This window comes from Rattus rattus, chromosome 1, assembly GCF_011064425.1.
Source record: "Rattus rattus isolate New Zealand chromosome 1, Rrattus_CSIRO_v1, whole genome shotgun sequence".
Classification (NCBI taxonomy): Eukaryota; Metazoa; Chordata; class Mammalia; order Rodentia; family Muridae; genus Rattus; species Rattus rattus.
The window spans coordinates 199,022,104-199,047,485 of record NC_046154.1 but is presented as its reverse complement, the minus strand read 5'-3'; the positions used below and the strand labels follow the sequence as shown (position 1 = coordinate 199,047,485).

General features: G+C 43.9%; 1 protein-coding gene across 1 annotated transcript in view; it reads right to left on the bottom strand.

Annotated features, from left to right (window-relative positions):
- Wif1 (WNT inhibitory factor 1) overlaps positions 1 to 23,801 on the bottom strand; it is a 70,593-nt gene extending 46,792 nt beyond the window's left edge. The window contains exons 1-2 of the mRNA XM_032913062.1: positions 23,079 to 23,801; positions 22,502 to 22,641 (exon numbers count right to left, since the gene is read on the bottom strand). Of these exons, the coding sequence (XP_032768953.1) occupies positions 22,502 to 22,641; positions 23,079 to 23,226 (288 nt within the window). The 5' untranslated portion in view covers positions 23,227 to 23,801. The remainder of the gene's footprint in view (positions 1 to 22,501; positions 22,642 to 23,078) is intronic.
- Positions 23,802 to 25,382: the final 1,581 nt, after the last annotated feature.

The window sequence follows — 25,382 nt, the reverse complement described above, 5'->3', positions numbered from 1 at the left end:
TGGCAATTAAGAGCCCTCGTCGATTTTGCAGAGAAGCAGTTTTTGATCCCTGCACCCACATAGCCATCAACAGCCAAAGGAGTTTCATTTTCTAAGTTCCATTTCCAAACCCTCTTCTGATCTCTGCATGCACCAGGTACACACATGATGCACCTACATATATGTAGGCAAAACATTTGTACATGTAAATAACATAAGTAAGCCCTAAAATAAAGATAAAATTAGTGAAGGGGTCAGCGAGATGGCTCAGTCTGAAGACCCCAGGGCTGCATGCGATAGAGAAGAGAACTGACTCCAGACACTTGTCATCCACCCTTGCTCTCTGGCACACTCACATGCTCACGTACAAAAATAAAATGTAACAAAAATATAAAATAAAACCAGTAGAAAACGTGCCGTCTTAGTGAGTTCAAAGTGCCCCGTTTTGTACACTAGAAATCACCTACTGCCTCCTTTCTGTTTGTAGACGGCAGCGCAGCATCTGTTGAACGAGTCCTGTGCTCACAGGTAATAACCATCCTTCCAAAGCGGCGGTTCCCAACCTTCCTAAAACTGCTCCTTCCACGGCTACTCCATCACTGTGATTCCACTACTGTCATGAATCATAACGTAAATATCAGATATGCAGGGTACCTGAAATGTGGCCCCAGTGAAAGGGTCGTTCCACCCTCAAAGGGGTCACAGGTGGAGAACCACTGCTCTAAGGCCCTCTTACCTTGAAGGACACCCACAGCCTTGTCTAACGGGAGAGAACTGCCTACCACACACTGATCGCTCGCTGCCCCCTACAGCAGGAAAATCTTACTGAGCCAGGCTTGCCAGGTCTGAAGAAAAATAAAAGCCTCAACAGCTACCAGGACCAGTTGGGAAGCATCTTGTGGGGGCTTCTTTTAAGGCCATGAAAGAACAGGAAAAATAGCATTTCATTCATAACTCTGTTGGAAGTATGTGGAGTAGCCACTATAAGGTCAGTGGTAATGTGTGGGCCAAAAGCCCATGTGTGGATCTGGAGTCTTTGACTCAGAAATTCCACTTCTGAAATTTAGTCCTAAGGAAGCAATCTCAATATGGAAAAAGTTTCACATACACGTGCTGTTCTTTGTGACGTTATTTACGATAGTCAAACGTTATGAATAGTTTAGACGGGAGAACGTTTACATATGCGATGGGATATAGAGTAACCATTTAAAAATGAAGTTTACAAAAGCATGTTGGCAAATACGAAGGAAAGTGCAGCCCTATTCTTAGGCAACCAACAGAGAAGATGGGACTTACTACTTTGCTCAGACCAGCACCAACATATTAGCATTTTCCTAGGTGAGTTGCACACATAGGATTTCCTTCCTCCATCTTCTTTCTCTTTTTCTGTATTTCCCAGAAGCTTTTAGTGAACAAACGCAGTAGTTAATAATGGGGGAAAAAGTAATGAGGAAGAACTTATCAGGATCCGGCAAAAGAAACGCTGTGCTTCGGAAGTCAAGGATGGCACTCTAATGGGATTCAGTTTGTGTTCCTAGTGAGTAATGGGTTTTGCGAGTTACAATGATTACAAAGACAAGCAGAGATGTGAAAGCCTGTCTTTTAACAGAAAGAAAAATCTTAGAGTTCTTAGTCCTTTGCAAAGAGCCAAGCCAGGAATAAATATGAGCATCTACAAAGAAGGTATGATTTGGGGAAGGTTTTAAAGGACGGATATTAATAATAAGACTCCTCTGTCTTCTTGTCTTAGAGCTCAGCTCCTGAAGTCATCTCATTAGTCAAACTGTGGGAGTGGACCCAAGCTAATACAGGGCATAAATGTTGTCCAAATAGAGTTCAGTAGATTCTGTAGGCCAACAGTGTTTGGAAACGTTACCACTGATTTATTTCATCACTCTGACAAGTGATGGTACAGTCTGGACTGTTTCTACTATTATAATCTGAGTTCAAACGCAAGGCTAAGAACAATGCAGAAAAGACACTGACTAATAAGAAGTCAGAGGCATTTTAGAAGAGAAAGAAACCCCCTTATGCGACAGATGAGAGAGAAAGTGGAATACTTGTCTGAGGTCCCAGATAGCGGGTGTGGGAGCTGGGCTCTAAGCCAGGTCTCCTGAGGCAGGCTCAGTGTGACATTCAGAGTTCAGAGAGGAGGATGCCATTCACTTACAGTGGAATTTGGGCACCCTGCCAACACACTCCCAGCTTGGGATCTGGCAGCCTCTCTGGCCCCACGACTCCCACCTAGCTGTAACAGCTCATTAATACAGAGAGAAGAAAAGACCCCACTTCCTCAGTGTCTACTATGTATCAAGCACTTTGTACACATTATGCGACTGTATTTTGCTGTCCCTGCAAACAAAAAAAAAGTAAATTATCGATTTCATTTTAGTACTTGACTATGAGGCCCCAAGAGTTTAAGTTAAGTTAATCAAGACTTAGGCTCGATCAGCTACTGTGATCTTTGAATGGGTTTATTGTTCAGGATCTCTAGAGAAATTGAACTAAGAGGAGATCTCTCTCTCTCTCTCTCTCTCTCTCTCTCTCTCTCTCTCTCTCTCTCTCCAGAGACAGACAGAAACAGAAAGAGACATATATATATATACACAGAGAGGGAAAGGAGTCAGAGGAAACGAGACAGAGACAGACAGACAGACAGACACACACACACACACAGACAGACAGAGAGAGACAGAGAGAGAGAGAGAGAGAGAGAGAGACAGAGAGAGAGAGAGAGAGAGAGAGAGAGACAGAGAGAGAGAGAGAGAGAGAGAGAGAGAGAGAGACAGAGACAGAGAGAGAGAGAGAGGGAGAGGTGATTAATTCACATGAAGCAGAGACTACCGAATCCCAGAATATGTAGCTGTCAGGCTAAAGACCTAAAGGAGCCCACACTGTCATTTTATTCTGAAAGACAGTAACTAGAGTCCCAGGAAGCAAGTATTTTGTTTCAGCCTGAAGGAGAAAATCTGGGAGTGATGACTGTTGTCTAATTATAAGTAGGCTGTCTTCAGGTACCGTCCATCAGTGGATTGGATGGGGCCCGTTCACATTAGAAAGGTCAATGTGTTCTACTCAGCCTATTGACTTAATTCCCACCCAGAAACATTCTCCAAGACACACCCACAGTAATGTTGGGCACATATCTAGGCACCTCCTGGTCCATTCAAGTTGACCTATAAAATGAACAATCATACTTCTTTGCTAGTATGTCCATGTGTGGACTAGATGAAAGACACTCTGCTCCTCCCCTAGGGTATGTGTTTGGAGCTCATACAAGCATCCTGAGTTCCTCCCTTAGCCTAATTTACTTCTGGCCCAGTGTCCTCCCCACACAAGTAGATTCTGTCCCCTCTCTTAACATACAGTGTTTTCCATAGAGAGGACGATTTCCCACAGAGAAATGCCATCCACACAAAGCCTTCAGGATGGAAAAGCTTTTCAAGGAGTTGAGAACAAAAAGTACAACTTAAAAATGACTGAACTGTTGAGTACGAAAAACCAGATGAATGACAATTGTTTTTGTTTAGATCAAATGGGATGGAACTCCACTTGGATTTTCAACTAAAAGTTATTTGGTAACTAAAATAATATTCATTAAGTAGGCTCCTGTTGGTTTTTATTTAAAAAAAAAAATAGGGCCTTGTGTAGCTTAGGCTGGCTTCAAAGTCAACATGCAACTGAAGGTGACCTTGAACTTTGGACTCGTAGAATCTGGGTGCTGTGACATGACATACAGGCACAAGCCACTCTGCCTGCTTTCTGAAGTCCTGGAGCTTGAACCGAGGCCTTCCTCCAAATGTGGCAAGCACTGTACCAACTGAGTCCCGCTGCCAGCAGGCAAAAGCATGTCTATAAAATCACAAACACAAACCTTCTGTGCATCATACAAAGATGTGCAACTATTAAACACTAGGTTTGAACTATTTCTTCTGGCTAAACTCCGTTCACGATCAACTATCAGTTATTCCTTGTATTTGGATATCTAAATTTTCACAGAGAATTTTAGACGATAAAAAACTAGTCCTCGAGGGCTGGAGAGATGGCTCAGCGGTGAAGAGCACTGACTGCTCTTCCAGAGGTCCTGAGTTCAATTCCCAGCAACCACACGGTGGCTCATGACTATCTGTAATGGGATCTGATGCCCTCTTCTGGTCTGATGACAGCTATGTTGTACTCATACAAATAAAATACATACTTTAAAAAAAAGAGAGATGTATCAACTCCTTATCATTATGAGTGTTTCCTCGGGTCCCACCCAGCATGGGACATGCAACAATGCCTCCCCCCCCACACCCCCAGCTCAAGGCTGCAGATATCGAAGAAGCCTGGAAGGTGTTACTACTCAGTGAAACAGAAATCTTTAGACAGTTAACCATCCTGGAGCTGAGTGGACCATGCCTTCATTCGGCTTCTGAACTAGATCTTTCTCAAGTGCTCTGATATCACTACAAAGGAAACTGACTTCTAAAAGATTTACTTGCGGGCAAGGGGTATAGTTCAGCTGATAAGGCACTTCCTTAGCATGATGTTTTCAGCTTTGCATACAGCCAGATTCATACACTTGTAATCCTTGCTTGCTCTTGGGAGACAGAAGCAGGAGCACCAGAAAGAAATCCAGCTATATACTGAATTCAAGGCCACCCTGGGTTACACGAGACCCTGTCTCAAAATCGAAATTACTTGGAAGAGCAAGCCGTGCTATGTTTATGGGGTGTCGATGAAATGCTGAAATTATGCATACATATGACTTGGCATCTGACAGCCAGGGTTCAGACCCATGCTCCTACAGGCGACCAGTGTGTGACCTACAGACAATTACAATTCCCATGGGCCTCATTCATTTCTCCCATTGAATGTAAAGAGATAGAAGTAAAACTCCCAGCCCACAGAATTGATTAAAGCATTAGGAGAAACAATCCCGATAAATTGCTTAGCTCACTCAATGCCCAATAAAAGTCACTTGTTAGTATCATGATAAAATTAGGTCACTGGAAATCATTGACTTTGACATCCTGCCCAACAAGATCGCTTTACTCTCCAGAGTAAAGGCGCTTGCTACCAAGCCTGACCACCTGAGTTCCATTCCCAGGTCCCGCCTTGTGGAGGAAGAAAACTGACTCCTGAAAATTGTGCTCTGACCTCCACACATACCCCGGAGCTTGCCCCTGACCCCATATACAAACATAAAATAAGCAAAATACATTTTGTAAAAATTAAATTCCAAGTTTTCCTTTCCTAGCTTCGGCTCGTGGAGTGACGACTCTGAGACTATTTACTAATAAATGCCTAGGCTATAAGCTTTGGCTCATTCCCTGATTTAGCTCGTAATTTACGTAACCCATTCAAACTATTCTATGTCTACCACTTGGTTCTCTCTTTTCAGTTCGGTCTAGCTTCTTCCTTCGAGTCTCCTCAACATCTCCCTCAGTGTCTCCCAGTTAATCTACCTGTTAGTCTACTTCCGTCTGACTCCCTGCTGCTCTCTCCGGCCTTCCTGTCCAGCGTCTCCTTTCAGTCGCTCACCATTTCCCAGAATCCTCTCTCTTCCTGCCAGTGTCCCACCTCCTGCTTCCTGCCTCAGCTCATTGGCCATCGGCATTTTTATTGACAGGTGTTCCTTATAAGGTGTTCCTACAAAACTTTTAAATTGGCTTTGCTATTCTAAAACTGGCAAACTCGAGTAAATCATCAGCCAAGTTATTAAAATCTCTTTGTCAGGGTGCTCACTTAAAACCATGCCTCACAGCATACAATAGGATATGCTGTATATGAGTGCAATATGATATTCAAATAAAAACAGATTAGGGAAAATAATGACTTTAAGAGTACAAACTGCAATTTCATCGTGGGTTTTGACTACCTGGTTGTATATCTTGGTTCTACTGCTTGCTAGCTGCAGCCTCAGGTGCATCATCTAACCTGGTGGGGACTTAGTTCTCATTTTGAGAAGTAGGGATAATAATATGTTTGTGGGAAGTAAATTAGATAAAAAATGGCTCTAAGTCATTTTCGTCTGTTTTCCCCTCCTCCTTTTTCTTCCATGGCTCCTCCTCCTCCTCTTAAAAGATTTATTTACTTTTATTTTATATGTATGGGTGTTTTGTGTGCATGTATGTCTGTGCACCACATGCATGTCTGGTGCACGTGGAAGCCAGAAGAAAGTCTCAGAGGCCCTGGCCTGGAGTTACAGATGGTTGTAAGCTACCTCATGAATGATGGGAATCAAACCTGGTTCCTTCTGCAGAATCAGCCAGTGTTCTTAACCACTGAGCCATCTCTCTAGCACTCCCCTTCTTCTTGATCACCGAAATATTACACAGCAAAAATATGCTTTCAAAATTGTATAAGCTAATCTCTAACTCTATCAAAGCAACTCTTTGCTTATCAGAGTAAAGTCCTAGTAAATTCTATCCTGGGAGAACGTTGTATTTGCATAAAAATATACAAGTTGACGTTGAAGAAATATAAACCTGATTACATGGTGTAGCAAGTTTGGCACAGAGAAGGGAATGTGAGCCTATGGTCTGGTCTCAAATGAGAAAGAGGTTAAATTTTAACCCACAGACTCTGGAAAATGAGGAATTTTAGATGGGACCCACCCAGGCATCCTAGCAGAGCCCTGATTGGGATCTGGTGCTTCTGGTTGTCTGTGACACCTTCTAGCATGCACAGAAAGGTAGAACTTTTTATGAAGTTGCCTGGAAAATAGAGACAAAGGTCACTGAAGGAATTTAAGGTCTGGCTCAAATGCTGTGACTAGACATCTAAGGAGACCCAAGCTGCAGGATCGGGGTCTAAGGCACCAAGAGACAAAACTCAATGGAAAGGGATAGGTCCCTCACTTTTTCTCACAGAATGGCAAATTGCCCTGTGGCCCAAGACCTGTGAAGAATTTAGCCTGGCTTTCACAGCTTGACCTGCTGTGTGATCACTGCTTAAAGAGTATGGACTGATTGCCCAGGCCGGGGAAGCAACCTGGCACCATGGCAAGGGGTCAAACTAGCCCTATCTGGGGTGGGCTTTGTGTAGCCATAGTAACTACCAGGTCATTGCTCAGGAAGAAGAGCAAGTGAGATAACTTGAGAGCATAAATTCACTCAGGACTCTCTACATCAGTGGTTCTCAACTATCCTAACGCTGCGACCCTTTAACACAGTTTCTCATGTCATTGTGACCCCCCAACCATAAAATCATTTTTGTTGCTACTTCCCAACTGTGATTTTGCTACTGTTATGACTTGTGATGCCAATATATTTTTTTCTCCAGATTGTCTTAGGCAACCCCTGTGAAAGGGTCATCCAACCTCTCGACCCCCAAGTGGGTTGCACCCCCACAGGTTGAGCCCCATTGCTGTAGAATTTAGAGATATTCAGGTTGTAGTGGGAAGACAGACTGTGGGTTTTTATGAAAAGCAACTGTGGTTAGCCCAAAAAAGATTCTTTTAAAAACCATGTCTTCGTGAGTGCCTTGCCACTGGGCATGTTCCATCAGAGGCTAAGTGCAGAGTTCTCTAATACTTCGGATAAGGTTGGAAGAGCCCTCCAACCTCCTCCAGCAACTAAATGGCTCCTTCTAACCCTATAGACCGAAAAGGCAAAGCAAACACCAAGTGGAGAGATGACCTTGAACTTGATTCCTCCTTCAACCCAAGCACTGTTTAAACCAAAGAAAGAGGCCACTAATATGTGATGAAATCCTTCCCTTCTTTGGTGGCAATCAGCTCTTGACTATATCATGAGCTGTAATAACAGGGGTGGCATAACTTTGATAAATTTGGTCTTCCAATGCCTAACTAAAATGTTAATGAGTTACTAAAATGGGTAACACCCACAATCCAACACTCTTAGGGGTCTATTAGCCAGAAGGTACTCAAGCCTCAAAAGGTGTTGAGGTAGGAAATACACCCCCAAGAAATAGTTCGCATTGCCTGAAATGATAACAACATAAACACAATCTTCAGTCTTAATCAACTTCTAAATGGAAGTAGAAATTAATATTATTAATTATTAATGAATGAGCAATTAATTATGAGTAATTAACAAATGTTGCTTAATTAATAAAATTAAAGTGAATTTTAATGGTTTAATGACTTCACTAAGTACTGAAAGACCAAACACCGGAATATTCTACGAGTCTGCAGGGGATCATCTGGCTGTCATTGAAAGAAAAAGGTTTCCCTTGGATAGTGCCAGAGGCAAATCCTCCTGGTGGCACAGCCATGGCCAATCCTGGAGCAGTCCTAGGAACAAGCAGCGTACCAAGTTTGTTCAGGCTCATCTTTGACTCCCACAAAGTGGTTTATCATGAGTATTTCCAGGTGGTTTGCCTAGGAGAGTTGATTTGCTCTGCCACCAAGCAATAATGGTGATCTTAGTCAGACCCCAGTCCAAATGGTTGTGGCAGGTGGAAGGCAGAGTCCACAAGGCTCAAGGACATACGAGTCACCAAGGGGAGCAGACTGTGCTCCACATGCTGTGTGCTCCAGGTAGTGTCTTGTAGAGCTTAGCTCGCCCTCTCTACTGGGCTGAGACTCCCTCCCTAGGACTTTCCTGTGCCTTGCTCGTCCTGCAATTACAAGCTGTCAGAGAGTGCACTGCTGTTATTTGGGGTCACACCTGTTTCCATGCTGGACCGTGTGCTTCTGCAGAGCAAGCTTTACATTGAGCTCACTCCAGTCTTTTCAGTGTTGGTCACAGGTTCAGGCATTAGGTAGAACCTTAGTAAATATTGACTTGAGGAAGAAGGAAAGGGGACAGGAAAGAGTTAAACTTCAAAACTCGGTATTTCTGTCATTCACATCCCGTCTTAGCTCTAGATTCAAAATCTCGAGTGTCTACCGGACTGTGTGCTCTGGTGTGGGAAATACCCGCAGTTTCCCATGGAATCTAATTGTCTTTGCATCTCCAATGCTCGCTCCTCTAACTACACTGCCATCCACTAATTCATCTTCTAGTCCCTTACTTCCATTAATATCATGTGCAGTTACTTATACTGACCAAGAAGGAGAGGAACCCATCCTTCCCTTCATGCCCTACCTGGATCTCCTTACTTTGAGTGTGGACGCTCATCGAATAATTCCCAAAGTGGCCCCAAACCTCCAGTCAAACTTCAACCTATCAACCTCTATCCCTCACTCAGACATCATTTGCTTTTAAATTTTCAGTGACTCCCCATTCATCGTCTATAAAATAATGTTAACTTTGGCATGCGAATAACTATCATAACCTTCTTAAACTTACGTTTTTAGACCCACGATCCCCAGTTTCTATTCTTTACACTCTAACCACTAATAATAATGGTTATTTTGCAAATACACCAATGATTCTCATGTCTGTGTACCTTCCCACGTGCTCTTCACGATAGATTGAGTGTCCATCTAACAATCCTTGCCTTGACCACTTCCTGTCTTGACCTCCTTGCCTTGACCACTCTGCGTCTTTCCAGATGCCACTCAGATCTTGCCTGCTTAGCAATGTCACCTCTAAGATATACATGCTTGTTAATGTGCCCGAATGGTAGCAAAAAGTCCTCTGGGGTTAAGCCCTCATAGCACCTCCCTCAGGACATCTGTGGAAACACAGATGGCTCATTTGGAGTTCTCCGCCAATCAGATGAAAGGACTTTCTCTGAACAGGGAGAGCTCATTTTATCCATGTTGACCCAGAGGACACATCACCATTGTTACATTTGCCTCAGAAATGCCAGCATCTTTCCTCTCTTGAAGGCAATTGCATTGATCGAAATTTATGATTCCTGTACTTCGATACAGGGAGCATTACTGTGTTCTTTGAACTGTTGATTTTTGGAACGAATAGAACAGATTTGAGGAAGGCTCCTGGAGCACGCAGAATGTTTTTACACTTCTAATTCCCAGGCGTATTCTTAGCAGTGTGCGTTTGATCAATAGCTTGACTACTGGCCTTTCCTTCTTGTAGACTGGGGAGAGCAACGCCACCTACCTGTAGTGCTTTGAGTGTCTAAGCTCCCCCGCGGGCTCTGGGTTGAATACCTAGTCCCTACCTGGCAGTTCTATTTCAGGACCTTGTAGAACACTTAAAACTGTGGAGTAGCTAGTAGACGTGGGTTGCAGGGGGTGGGCCTTTAAGGTGGTATTTTCTTCTGGTTGCAACTCTACCCCTCTGCTCCAGATACGCCAAGATGGGAAGGGCTTCCATCACCAGAGACTCCACCAGGCCTTCTGAGCCATGAGACAAAACAAAGCTTCTTCCCGAGTTGCTTCTTCAGGTATTTTATGACAATCATGACAATAATAACAGCTAGTACAGAACCCTAGAGGTGTTGTGAGGATTCTGTGAGTGGGAATTCATAAACGGTTCAGGAGAGCACCTGACTGAGGCTGTGGTAAGGATTGGCTTCTGTTTCTCTGGGTGTTGGGGATGAACCCAGGGCCTTGTGGATGCCAGGGAAGCTGTCTGTTACTATGCTACCTTCTAGGCCACTAATGACTATTATTCTTGACACAGAATTTTAAAAGTGAGTCCTTTGAAACAACAATAAATACAACCTTGCTAGAGGAAAGAATTCTGGTGGCTTCTAAAACTGGAGATAGATGGTTTGTTCTGTATAAAGATGTCATTATCTTCGCTGGGTAGAGATGTTTTACTGTAGGGATAGACTCATGCTAGAGAACTTGGTAGGGTTTAGATGGGACTGAAACCACACTCACCAGAACACAGATGGGCCATGTGACCTCTCCTACAGCTCCAGTGTTTCTTGCCTTGACCAAATGACTTGTCTCATGTCCTCCTCCATGTACCCCTCCCACACTGAGTATTCTCTCTTCCATATGCTAAATCCAGACAGTGTGTACTTCTCTCCCAGAATGCACTTCTGCAACCCCTCTGACTCTCCCTATGCCGGCGCTTCCTCTAAGCCCCACTCCTCCCCAACTGCTCAGTTCCATGAGCATCTTTTCCATTGTTAAGTCATACCCTGTTCCCCCATCCCAAACCAGCTGCTTCGCCCTCTGTGCTCCCCAAGCTCTGGGGACATAGTGCTGTTTTCCTAAACTTTAGCGAAGTTCAGGTACTTTCCTAAAGGGTCTGGGTATAAATCCTGACTCTGTTAGTTATTAGTGGAGTAGTGTTGGCTCCTCTGTGACTGGATTGCCTTATCTGTGGAAGGACAGTAATAATTAGACATGCCTCCTTTATTTGTCCAACATAGAATTGTCAACTGTGAGCTAGGAACCAGGATGTCCTGGCATCAGGAGACACGCAGTAAACAAAACAGAGTTCTTATTCTCACGAGCTCACATGGGACAGAGAGCCAGGCAGTTAAAGCCAAATGTAACCAAGGGTCTCCATCATTCTAAGCTGAGAAGGAGTACCCAGAATATAGGGCACCGTGTAATGGCTATTTTAGGAAAGTTTCTCTGAGGCGGTGCTATTTTATCAGAGGTATAAATAGGGGTCAAAAGTGTAAGGGCTACACAGAATTCTGCAGGAAGTACATTCTAAGCAAAAGGAATTTTAGGAACAAAAGTCCTGAGGTAGGAAAGACAGGCATTTAGGGGTAGTATGTGTCCATGCATGTGCATTTTGTGTGTGTGTGTGTGTGTGTGTGTGTGTGTGTGTGTCTGTCTGTCTGTCTGTCAGTCTGTCTCTGTATATGTGTGTGCACATGTTTTGTGTGTATGTGTGTCTGTCTGTATGTATGTATGTATCTGTATATGTGTGTGCACATGTTTTGTGTGTGTGTGTGTCTGTGTCTGTATGCATATATCTGTGTATGTGTGTGCACATGTTGTGTGTGTGTGACAGAAAGGCTGACAGTAGAGCAAAGAGGAAGTGACTCCTTATTCCCAGCACTATGACTTTCAGAGTTTAATTGCCCAAATCTTTCTCCAGTGTATTTCCCTCCTCTCCATCCACAGTCTTCTCCTTTGCTCCCAGATGTCTTTGCAGTTGAGTGCTCCTCAACCTGATATCAACATAGTCTGAGGATATTCAGTACTCTGTGTTTCCAGTGACTGGTTAGCCATTGTCTATGGACCAAGTCCCAGAGGCTGTGACTTGATGGAGTCATCTAGGATCACTTCCTGTTCCACTTCCTACACTGTACAGCCCACGTTAGCCATCCAGAGAACCAGAGACCCAGGTGACCACATGTCTGTCGATGTCTCGCCCCAGGCTGTTCATTTGCCTATTTTTGCTCAATTAGTTCAGTAGTCAGATATTGTTTTACGATTCTCTGCAGTCACATAATTCCTTCTGCAACCCCATGCTCCACATTCCGTGCGCCATCAATGTAACATGTCTGCCTTCCTAATTGGATGCTATTTTTTTTTCTTTTTTCTTTTTTTTCCCCCCCGAGCTGGGGACCGAACCCAGGGCCTTGCTTCGCTTGCTAGGCAAGCGCTCTACCACTGAGCTAAATCCCCAACCCCTGGATGCTATTTTCTTGAGGGCTCTTGATCCTGTGTTTCTTACAAAGCATGCTCTAAGTTCTGGATAAGACACAGAGACTACATAGTCTCTGCTTTCCCACATTGGTAACGTAAGCACTTATCCCTGTGCCTCTGTGAGATTTTACTCAGGGGATTGGATTTTAAATATCCCTTGATCATTTATAAGATTCTTTCATCAAATTCATCTACTATTCTAATTTGAATAGGGATGCTCCCCATAGGATCACTGTTTTAAATGTTTAGTCATTAGGGAGTGGTGCTACTTGACAGGGCTTAGGAGGCGTGGCCTTTTGAAGTGGGCGTGGCCTTGCTGGAGGAAATGTGTCACTGGGGGAGGGCTTTGGGATTTTAAATGCTCAAGCCAAGCCCAGTGTCCTCTCTTCCTGCTGCCTGTGGATCTGGATGTAGAACTCTCAGCTCCTTCTCCAGAATCATGTCTGTGTACCTGTGTGCTGTTATGCTCCTGCCATGAGAATGGACTAAACCAGCCCCAATTAAATGCTTTCCTTTATAAAAGTTGCCACGTGACCGCCCAAGCCCAGTGCCACAAGGCCTGGACAGGGAGCAAGCCAACGATGACCCCTAGTGCGGCACCTCAAGCTCCGGGTGGGCAGACCACATCTGAGGTCACCTCTGCCACACGGCATAGGTAGGGCATCACGCTCCTGAGACGACTCCAGACAGCCGCAGGCCCCTGGCGTGATGAACAAGCAAGTGGTACAGAGACGAAGAGAAAGAGAAGCAGAAGGTTATATGGCAATTAAGAAAGGTGGAACTAAAGACTCGAGCATGCTGAGTAGCTGAGGATGCTGCCTACAGTGAGGGTGAGCTCCTGGCATGTGCTGCCCCTGAGGGCCATGTCTGGGTCCCTGGCCCTGAAGTAGCAGGGCTGTGTTACCACCAAGGGCCAGGCAGATGTTCCTGCCTGGACTGCACCTGGGTCCATTGCATCTGAGGCCCCACCCCTCTCTTGGGCATCATGGGAGAGCTGGTCCTGGGGTTGTGAGAGCAGGAGAGCTGGCCCTACCCCTCAGGAGAGCTGCCCCCCACCCCCACCCTGACCAGGAAACAGTGAGGCTGGCCCTGGTCTCAGGGTTTGCATGTGAGCCAGTCCTGAGGGTGTGAGTGTGGGAGAGCTAATGGACTGACTGGCGTAGATTCCACCCAAGCTCAGATCTAGGCCTTGAGTTGGCCCCACCCCAACATCAACCCCATCTGTGAACTGCTGGGGCACGAGAAAGGGCGGGTCCTACAGATCCTAAGCTGCAGGATCTCCATGACGCAGGACAACAACAGAATATCTGAGAGGAGTCCCAGTGAGGATCCAGTCTTGATGGTGTAGGAGAAGCCAGAGGCTTGAACCAGACCAATAACTCATTGCAGTGAACATTTACAAGTAAAGAAGCATAAACAAAAGGGGTTCCTGTGGGACTCACTGTGACACACCACAGCTTTCACAAGGAGATCGTTTTCATTGTGAGGGGCGGGGAGGCTGCAAGGGTGGAAGGTGGGTATGAAGGGATGGAGATTGGGGTACATGATTTGAAGTCCACAACAAATCAAAAAAAAAAAAGATAAATTTAAGAATAGGGTTGCCGGGGTTGGGGATTTAGCTCAGTGGCAGGGCGCTTGCCTAGCAAGTGCAAGGTCCTGGGTTCGGTTCCCAGCTCCGAAAAAAAGAAAAAGAAAAAGAAAAAGAAAAAAAAAAAAGAAGAAGAAGAAGAGGGTTGCCTCGGTCCCCAGCTCCGAAAAAAAAAGAAAAAAAAAAAAAAGAGGGTTGCCGTGGTCCTGGTGTCACTTCACAGCAGTAGAACATTGACTCAGACATCCATAAAATCCCAAAGAAAGCTCAGAAAACTGACTCTCCATGTCTGTCTGAGGAAAATGGGGACAAAGAGGAGTAATCCTGTGATTTTTACTGTGTTTTAAGCAATAATGGAATTTAAAAGAAAAGTAAATATTAGGAGAATCAAGCATATGTTAAATAAACCCACAGTGTCTAACTTCCTTTTCTTCGAATGGGAAGGCCACCAACCAAACTTGATTACAGTCCTGTGTTTACTTCCGTTTATATTTATAGGGTACTTGTAGGGATTGAAAAGGCAAGCTAACCCACTTGTTTTCTTCAAATTAACCTACTGGTTTCCTTATATAAGCCCTTTGTGGTGTATTCAAAGCTGAGACTCCATTAGGAAATTAAATTCATTTCTTAAGTTCTAGTCCCTTAAAAAGCTATTTCTAAAGCTTTATTTCTATCTTATGTATATGAGTGTTGCCTGAATGTATGTATCATGTATGTATGTATGTGTGTGTATATGTATGTATGTATTTATTTATGTATGTGTGTGTATGTATGTGTGTATGTATATATGTATGTATGTGTGTATGTATGTATGCATGTGTGTGTATGTATGTATGTATGTGTATATGTATGTATATATGTATGTGTGTATATGTATGTGTGTATATGTATGTATATGTGTATATGTATGTATGTATGTGTGTATGTATATGTATGTATGTATGTATGTATGTATGTATGTGTACTACATGTTACGGAGGTCAGCAGAGGGTGTAGAATGCCCTGGAAATGGAGTTGAAGACATTTGTGAGCCACCATGTGGGTGCTCGGAAGCAAATCTGGGTCCTCTGGGAAAGCAGCATCTGCCCTTAACCACTGAGCCACCTCTCTGGGCTTGTAGAAGGCATTTTTAGAGTTTCATGTCCAAACCACCAAAGTCAGTGGGTACAAGGAGGAAGAAAGATCGAAAAGAGAGAACTTACCACTAATCCTGCCAGAGGCATCTACAAAAAGCAGAGCTGAATGTAAGCGATGGAGGAGACATCAACCACTCGACACATACAGGAAGAACAAAGCATCCCCGGCGTGAATGTGCAAGGCAACGAGCACGCTCTCTCGCAGGAAGAGCAAGCGGATTGCACCCAGATCCCTCTCCGTCTTTTGACCTTTTAATTCCTCCTCATTAGATACCCACTACCCGCAGATGAGGGTTAGGGTGCCACACGACCATCACAGGAAGCATGCCTTCCCCTTCAGGACCACCAAGCACTGGGCTATCCTAACTCTTAGGGCTTTTCTTAGTGACCAATCATTCAGGGAAGTAACTCACACAGCCCCTGCTTAGAGAGCCTCCTTCCTCACTAGGAGAAGGCGTGGATCTCTTTGGATCCCAGTCAAGCCTGTGCTTTCCAACCTCATCTGAGTCTTACGGTGCAGTGAGGGATATACCGCCAAACCCCTTGCTGTGACGTCCTCCCTGGTTTTGTGCCCTGTGTCTGACGGTGCTTGAGTCAGAAGGAAAGGCTACACGTGAGGACAATGCCTATCCCTTCGGCTCCCTGGACGTGTAACCGTGTTGCTCGCACGTCACTGGAGTGAGTTGGCTAAACCACTACTGTCAGCAAGGCCCTGGTTCACTGAGGCATCCTCGGACCACAGAGTGAGAGCCGCTGTCATAAACTCAGCTTCCCCACGGATGTTTCCTCAAAACATCCACTGAGTTATCGGGAGACAGGCAGGTTAAATGAGCTCAACCTAAAACAAAAGACCTACATGCCTCACCATGGGAATTTAAAACACCTTTTATTTGTGCCAGCAAATCAGAGAGGGACTAAGCAGAAAGGCTATCAGTGGAGCGTTTGTTTACGTGCTTTTACACTGCTGTGGAAGAGAGACCTAACGGAGTTTACATTTATGCCATGTAGACCTCTACAGAACCAGATGTGGCTTGCAAGGTACCTTGTAACTCATCCCCTCTAAGCAATAAAGCCCCTCCCCCTTTTTCTGGCTCAAGTTTGAGGAACCAACTGCTGTTTTCTATCAGCCCTGCGACAGATGGCTGGCATATGCCCGATTTGCTAAATGAAATGGGCTTTCTGCACTTACTCTTTGATCCCCAGTGGCATGTCCACAGCACAGCGTAAAAGACCGGGGCAGAGCAGAATCTTAACACTAAAGGTTTAAAGCTGTCCTTTCGAGATGCGTACCTCCTTTAAAATAGCATGCCCGTGGTATGTAAACATAGCCACGTTCCCTTTTTGAAATCGTGCAACAGTGGTCAGAAAACAAGGTATTTCCTTCGTTTGGCGATGGAAAGACACATTATGTTTGATTACAAATCCCAGGAGTACCAAGGTATGGAACCCACTGGGTTGGAGCTGGCTACTAAAACAATCCTAGCTCCCATAGGAGAAAATGCAGAGAGAGATCTAGGGACTGAAATAATAGTATTACTATAAATGTGGGGTTCCAGGGGGGTCTTAAGCGTGTTCTTGTGGTGGTGAGGCTAGGGCAAGGACTTTTGAAGATGAAAGGGATGCTCTTGAATTAAAATTCACACACACACACACAGTGGCTATTCTCTGATTTTTGTCAAAGAGGAAGCCCACTTCATTACATATCTTTGGAACGCAGCTACTCTAATGGGGAACTTGAGACAGCCAACTGGCAGAAAAATTTAATGGAACCAGTGTGGTTTCGTGTCAACACTGCCTTGGGAGCAGAGGTTCTCTGTCATGGCAACAGCACATGACTGATGGAGCAGACCATCCAGTTGGTTACTGAAACCCAGCAGTACAATCAATCATTCTGATCCTTAACAAAATTAACCAACGCCAGAGTTGGCAAGTTGGAGAAATGGCCTGGGTTGTTCCCAGGTAATGTAGTTTCATTTTTCACAATATTTTAAGATGTCTACTGTCCTGGGGTGTGTGTGTGTATATTTTAGAGGACTTGAGTGTGTCCAGCTGAACTGCATAAATGCGCTCCTTTGTGGTTTGTGATTTTTTTGTTTTGTGTGTGTGTGTGTGTGTGTGTGTGTGTGTGTGTGTGGTGTGTGCTCATGAGCGAGTGGGTGTGCTCCTTTTTAGTGCTGCTTTCCCCACTTAACAGCTGAATTTGGGTGTGACCGACTGGATTCATTTATAAAGCCAGCCCAGACAAAGATCTCCTGCTTTCTGTGTACCATTTTAGTCACCATTGTTATTTTTTTTATCAGATTTCAATCATTCAAGACTGGTTTTAGTTGATAGGGAGCCGATGAGGATCATCAATTCAGTTATAATTAAGTCTCCACGCTAGAAATGTTTCCTTCGACACACTGCCATCTCAGCGTATTTATTATATATTCTTGTAGCTCTGGGTAACGTGGGGGACTGACCCCAAAACTGTTTGCATCAGGTGCTTTGGCTACTGAGTGATTTATCCAGTTTAATGTTTTCTATTCTTGATGGACATGTCTAAGCACAGAGGAGGGGGCCGAGGAGGGGGTCAGTGTGAGCAATGTTTGTTGCAGAAACATGAGGCCCCGAACTATAATCTTCAGAATGCATGTAAAAAGCCAGGTGTGCTTGTGTGTGCTGGGTGGAGACGGGATTGCTGGGGCATGCTGGCTGTTAGCCTAGTTCTGGGGTCTAAGAGAGATCATGTCTCACGGGAATAAAGAAGAGACTGGGTACATTGTCCTCTGGCTCTCGCCCAGGTGTCATGTGTGCACACACCATGCAGACATAATAAATAAATTAAAAACCACAAAGAAGCATGCGGTTCAGCCTGATAAACTCAAGTCCTCTAAAATACACACATCCCCCTGGACAGTAGATATCTTAAAATATTGTGAAAATGAAGCTACACTGTGGGCTTCTAGTGGCTGTAAGAGCTCAACAAAACCACATTACCAAAAGCTTCCTCTCAGATCTAGACCTGCCAATAGTGAGGGTTAGAGCTTTCTCCGGAATTCGGGTGATAGATTGGAAATTCATATTGATTGGTTATCTTCACCCAAAGAATCCCTAGTCCTCAGACAGCAATCTCACCCCAGACTTCATCATCCAACTAAGAAATTCAGGCTTTTGGCCATAATAAGAATGGAAAATCAGGATGAATGGCTCAGTATGAATTTATCAACTGTGCAAAAGAAAAAAGAAAGAAAGAAAAGAAAAAGTAAAGAAAAAAATAACATAAAAATAGATGCATCCTTGGGGCTGGAGAGATGGCTCCGTGGTTAAGAGCACTGACTGCTCTTCCCGAGGTCCTGAGTTCAATTCCCAGCAACAACATGGTGGCTCACAACCATCTGTAATGGGATCTGACACCCTCTTCTGGTGTGTCTGAAGTCAGCTACAGTGTACTTATATAGAATAAATAAATCTTTTAAAAAATATAGATGCATTCAAAACTAACAACAAACAATAAACCTCACTAAGTACTAGATTCCTAGTGTCCCAGTGCCCTCGTGTTACTGCAGGTAATAGGCTATGCTTTCACTAAAAGATCAAGTCTGTACCAGCCTTACATATGAAGATCTCATCTATACTCATAGGAGTTGCATCCATAAAACATTTTGGCCTTACACCAGATTCGTTCATGTGGAACTCAGCATCAATGTCCTAAAGTTAGAGTTCAGATTTGTCTAACGAAACTTCCCATTAAAATTTTTACTTGAAAGCCTTGGGGTTTAGGAAGTGTTATTTTCCAAATAAAATGTTTAATTAGAGCCTAATTTAGAAAGCCAAAAATGGTTGTTTATGGTCTCTGCCTGCCTCAAATTTAGAGACTAGGAGTGAGGCCCGGGCTCGCTGAAGAATAACAACTGTTAGGCAGTTGTACCCAGCAGTGAGGGTCTTTCCTCTCCGTGACTGCAAAGCCTTTAAGCTAAGCCTTTCTCAATGGAAACTCTTCCCAGCCAAACGATGTTAGAAAAGGCAGGCCACAAAACAGGTTTAATATGGAAGGGGAAGCAGGGCAAACGTTCCCACCTACCCACCTAACCAAAAGAAAGAAAGAAAAAAATAAATAAGAGAGAAAAGAAATTCAGGTAGAAGGATTTCAGGCAGGGAAGACTTCAAAAACCTGTTTTTTGAGGACCTCAGAAGCTAGGAAGACCATATAAACACTAGCGAGATACCCGACCTCCATAGATGACTGCCTATGAAAACCACCTCTTCTGCCGTTTCCATGAGTAATGTGTAGTGCAGAAATGATATGGGATAATAGATATTGATGATGTGTAGTACGAAGATGATACAGGATGTTGATATTGACGAAGTGTTTATAACATAGAACATCATACAATTTTAAACTCATCCAATGTGATTTAAACTCACCCAACACAAACTCATCCATTAACACAGGTCTAATATGAAATTAGTTTTTAGATGACAGATCAGCACATGCCCACTGCTGGGGAAACTGAATATCCCAGTCCCTCTATGACACTGATTATGCTTTCAAAGATTGGAAGCTGACCAAATGGATTTGCCTGTGACAAAATCAAACAAAGGTGCTATATCACAGACTAATCTGTTACTAAAAATTTTTCCCATGGTGTCCCGTGATGCCGAAAATATCTGTTGCTTCATCACATGCTGCTGTGAGAGCTGGGCCTCTAAGTGACTTCTCAGCGAACTGTGGATTTGTGTATTCAATTTTCTTAAGATTTGTTTCTGGAAATAAACTGTCTCACTGAGAGGTTGCCTTTGAGCTTTTCCTCACCAGAGTCAGCCTGTCTGGTTTGGCATCCCATGTACTTATTCAACATGAGAGTCTGCACAATTTCCCACATACCGAAAACACCTGCAAAACATCTGATCGATTCCCTACGGGAAAATGAAGATCACTGTAGTTGCTCCTTGAACTTCTCTGAAGTTGACAGTGGGATAGGCTTTAAATAGCTCTCAACACTTTTGGTGATTGGACTCAAAACTTCCTAGAAATACATGATCGCCTATTGTTTTAACTGGGTCTTCTATCTTAAAACAAAAACAAAAACAACAAAAACGTTGTCTACATGTTACTAAAAGAGCCACAGCTTAAAATTTAATTAATCAGATATGTTTCATTTCTGCAGTGTTGAAATGCCTAAGTGTTTGATATCATTTGGATTGAATAACTAGATAATAGGATAAACTTTTCATTTTTCATGTTGTGATGTGGTTTGGCTGTAGCTGTGGATGCCTCTCAAAATACTTAATTGATATTGAAGTCATTATTTTTTTCCCATCTTCAACTTCCCCTGGCATGTCAAACTGTTTGCTGCTGGAGTCACAACATTTTAGGGAGCAAAATTAGTTATATTTAAATAAGATTTAAAACACATTTCTTTTGGCATTGTGAAATTCTAGTCAGGCTACACTCAGATTGCGTGTAATGACCTGGATTTACCTCTCCATAGAGGACAAAGTAACTTACTTAAGGGGTAACATTGTTATCTCTCCATAGTGAACAAAGTAACTTACTCCAGGGCGAACTGTTGTTCTGCCCAAAGAGATAAGCCAAACAGTGAGTGAACACCTAAACAGGAAGAAACAAAATACTAGAGATTCCATCCTTAGATGGTTCTACAGGTTCCCTTAACCCTTCCAAAAACAGTCCTGAGACTACTGTGTGAATCAGGTTTGCTAATATGCATGTTAAAAAGCAATAGACGAGATGGCATGGAATTGAAGTCTTTGCTTTTAATTTTTGATCTCTCTCTCTCTCTCTCTCTCTCTCTCTCTCTCTCTCTCTCTCTCTAGGTGTGTGTGTGTGTGTGTGTGTGTGTGTGTGTGTGTGTGTGTGTGTGTGTGTGTGTGTGTGTTAGGAGCTTGGGATTTTCTACCATTCTTCAATTATGAACCCCTTTCATCTGGCGGGGTGGGGGTTAAACTACTTTCTAACATTATTATGAAAAGGCATCTTTAAAATATAGACTGTTGAGCATGGTGACAAGTGGTCAACCACCAGCAAACAGATTTGGGTGAAAGAAAAGGAAACCATGAAAGGCCAGTTAATCATTAGTGATTTCCCAATGTACCAAACAAAACTGCACATAAAATATCTACGAGGAGAGGATCGCAGGCAGGGAAAAGAACAACAGAGGCTTCAATCAACCTCTCCGTGCAAACTGGACCATTAAACGTCTGACCTGGATCTACCAAACATCATTTAATGAGAGAGAGAGAGAGAGAGAGAGAGAGAGAGAGAGAGAGAGAGCGAGAGAGAGAACATGTAGCAGAAGGAACATTGACAGTCTGGATGTGATCTATTTTAAAAGATTTTTTTTAAATAGAGCAAACTTGAGGATAAAAAGTCAGCCGAAATGGTCATGAGTGCACTGTAATAGGCAATTACGGAGAACCAAAGTGGTTTCCTGATTTAGCATGGTTGCTTTTTATAAAGTGTTTTCTTGATTGCATTCTTCTTGAAAATGGCTATTTAAGCAATTTTAGAATTAAAAAAAAACCCTGAAAATGTGCAGTTAATTATAATTACAATAGTTTTCATAGTAGACACATTTTTACCAACTAATGAGCAGAATTTATGATGTACACTTGTCCTCCAGACAATTTTAAAGTCACACAAATGCCCTACCCTTCCCAAATAAGAGGACATTAATATTGTCCTGAAGATCTATAAAAGGAAACACACAAGGCACTTACATGTTAAGTACTAAGAGGAATGCTTCAGTAACATAGATTGAGTTTTTCTTTTATGTTCATAGGAAAACAGTTTGAATGGTCCCTTCAGAAAATCAGTAGTCTTTATTTTTCATAATTTTATATTACTCTTTTGGAGTCTCTGAACTTCTTCAAGAAATGTGAAGTATTTGCAACACTCAACGTGTCAGCCTTTTAAAATGTATGTCATGAATAACTATGAACTCATTCTGTTTTTGAAGTATACATCACGTCACAAATGAGTCTCACTTAGTATAGAACATCTTCTAAATACTCCATTAAGTTTTTAATATCAATGATTACAGAAACACTATGATAAAGATAGTTGGAGTCTTTATACTCAAAGCCTCATGATACCAAATCTTATTAAAATAGTGATGGTAAGCACATTGACCCTTAGAGTTTTCCACTTATTTGACAACTGTAAATACATTGGAACTGATCGATCCCTTATTTGCTTTGGCAATCAGGCAAGAACTTACTTGTATAAAATTGTAATTTGTACTACACCACACACCATTATTATTATTATTATTATTATTATTATTATTATTATTATTGCCGCGTGCCACCGGGGAGAAGAAATGCTAAAGGAGTGATTTTTTTCCCTACCCCTCTGTTAGTGGAACTTACCTGCCCTGAAGCTTGCCAGGTAAAATTCATGGAGTGGATATTGACGGGAATGGCTGGCATTCGTTGTTGGGCTTTCCTGAAATCATGTGTAAAGGGGGCCATTTTCCCCTCCGAGACAATCAGAATATCTTCTTCAAATCCTGTTGTATAAATAGTAAACAAACTTATCAAACTAGTAGCGTTTCCAAGAAACAGACGTTTCATGCAGAAAGGTCACTGCTTTTCATAGAGCACCTGCCTTTGATACCAACAACAGTATCAGAGTTATTTTTCCCTCTGTCTGTGATAAGAACCGCGCTTGCTAACACACAGTAGAGTAAGCCTGTGCTAATGTTGGGTTCCTGTTAGAACCCTGCAGTCAGGACTAGCAACATCAGGATTGGAATGTTGGGTCGGCTTTGCTTTTTTTTTTTTTTTTTTTAAAGAAAAATCTCATAAGCCTCTAAATAGAGAATCCTGATTTTAAAAGGAGGGAGCAATAGCCCTTGAAGTTGTTTTAAAATACACTCAGTGCACGTGTCTCTGCTCTAAGGGAGAAACCGAGGACCACCGAGAAGGTGCAGACGCCGGACCTTACCTATGAGTACTCTGGCCTGATGGGCGTCGATCCACAGGTACAAGCTCTCCTCTGGCGGCTGCCCTGCATCCGCTCGTAGCAGGAGCAGGCAAGGTAGGATGCTCCAGAGCCGGAGCACGAAAGCAGGGAAGGCTCTTCTCCGGGCCATGCTGCTCAGGACCTTCTCGCTGGTGGTGCAACTCCTGCCTCAGCGACCCAACCTGCGCTGCTTGTGAAGTTCTCGCCTTGGCTGCAGCTGGCGGGGCTGGAGCTGTTCCCACTTAAACGACTGGGCGTGCAAGTCTCCAGTCTTCGGTGCGAGTGAGCCTGGGAGAGCTGGAGAGGAGGGAGTGGATGCGCGGCCGCGCAGAAGGAGGGGGCCTGGAGGGAGAGGGGACCGCAGAGACACGATGCTGGCAAGGCTGGCGATGCCAGCAGGTCCCGCAGCGCCAGCAGCTCGAGGATCACACTCGAGAGGGAGGAACCGCGGGAACTGCTGGCACCGGCGAGCATTGAGAGCGGCCGGTGATGCGCAGGCGGCCGCCACGAGGGAGCGCTGTGGAGCCGCGTGGGCGGGGCCGCGGTACCCGGGAGACGGTGCTGGCTGGCTGGTTTGCTCGCTCTCTCGCCAGCGCCAGGTAAATGAAGATGGGGACACAACCGAGAAACGCGCCCAAAGGGACTTCTGAGTCGTCACTCGAGCCTCCTGCCACCCGAAGAGACACGTGTGGATGGGATGACGCGGGTGCTGTAAAGAACAAAAACTGGGCTCAATTGGTAGTCAAAGATGGTGATAAATTCCATTCCACCCCGCGGAGCTAACTGAACGCACGTAGTTCACCCTTTTCCTTCGAACTACATTTCAGACTGCATCTCTGTGTGCCTGTCTGCAAACTTTGACTTCTCTGGCTGACAGTTTGCGCTCTCCTGGGAAGTTGAAATACCGAGATCCCGCTTGTCCTCTCAGGACGTTTGTTTATTTCTGCACTGGACAGATACCCGACAGGTGGCGCGGTTTGTCTTCTTGATAACCCAGTTGCAGCCGGAATAGTTCCTAGGTCCTCTATGATAGCTGTAACCCCCACATCCCCATCCCTGGTCTCCTCTTAAAATTGGATTTTGAAAAAGAAAAAAAATGGAAACGCATGCCCGGTGTTTGAAATCTTGGGAGTTTGGGGGCGAGACTGAGGGTCTTGTGGGAAGCGCACTTAGCTGGCGGCCGGCGGCTTGCAGCATTACCTACTGCAGGGAAGGATGTTTGCCTCTTTCCTGCCTCCTTGAATATGCAGTAAAAGCGGAAACAAACGGTTTTTCAAAAACACAGAAAGTTTTCAGACTCCGAAAAAGCTTTGTTTGCTTCTTTTTTTGGGGGTGGGGAGGAGGCACCCAGTGTCTTTCCAACAAATGCCCCCAAGGATCTAGATCTGGAGCTGGGCTGTGTTCCACTCAGTCCTCCGTAGAGCATCGGGTCTCTCTCTCTTCAGGGGAAAGCAAACAAACTACAGCAGAAGCCGGACGCGGACGTGTGCATGTCCAACAAATGTTAGGTCGCTTGCAAGTTTAAAAAAAAAAAAAAAAAAAAGGAGGAGGAAGGGGGAAAGAGGAGGGGGAAGGAGGAGGAGGAGGAGCAGCAGCAGCAGCAGCAACAACAACAACAACAACAACAACAACAACAACAACAACATCTATTACAACTATGAAATCTGTCCAGATATCCAGCAGATAGAAAGGGGTATTGTGTACGGAAGGTACACAAGAAGAATGTCGATTGTGACTGACCTCTATGTTGCTTCATTTTTTAACTTCTTTTCCATCGTAGTGGCAGCTACTGTTACTATTCTCACTTTGCTGATGGGGTACTAAAGCCTTAAAAGTCTGGTAAACTAACCGCAGATATTCAGCTGGTGAGTGGCACGAGCAGCAATTCTACTCAAGGTCGCTCTAACTTCAAAGCCCCTTCTCGGAAGGATTCCTCGTTGAGCAAATCACAGCTAAGACGGGTTGCCTCAAAAGCTTTACAACCACTCTTCCTTTAAAACAAAATATTTGAACTGGCTGTGGTAGCACACTCTGTAATCTGATTGAAGCCAGCCTGGGCTACCTGGGACTCTGTCTCAAAAGAAGAAAACTTTTCCTAACATTTTATTTTATTATTTTATTGTTGCAGTGAATATGCATTTGTATAATGTTTTACTATATTAGGCAAACTTATAACCCTTTAATATTGTAAAGCCAGTGTCATTCAGTTACAGGTAATAATTTCACAACACAATAGAATTTTTTACCCTACCCCAGACTTGGAATCTGGTCTTCATTGAAGGTTTT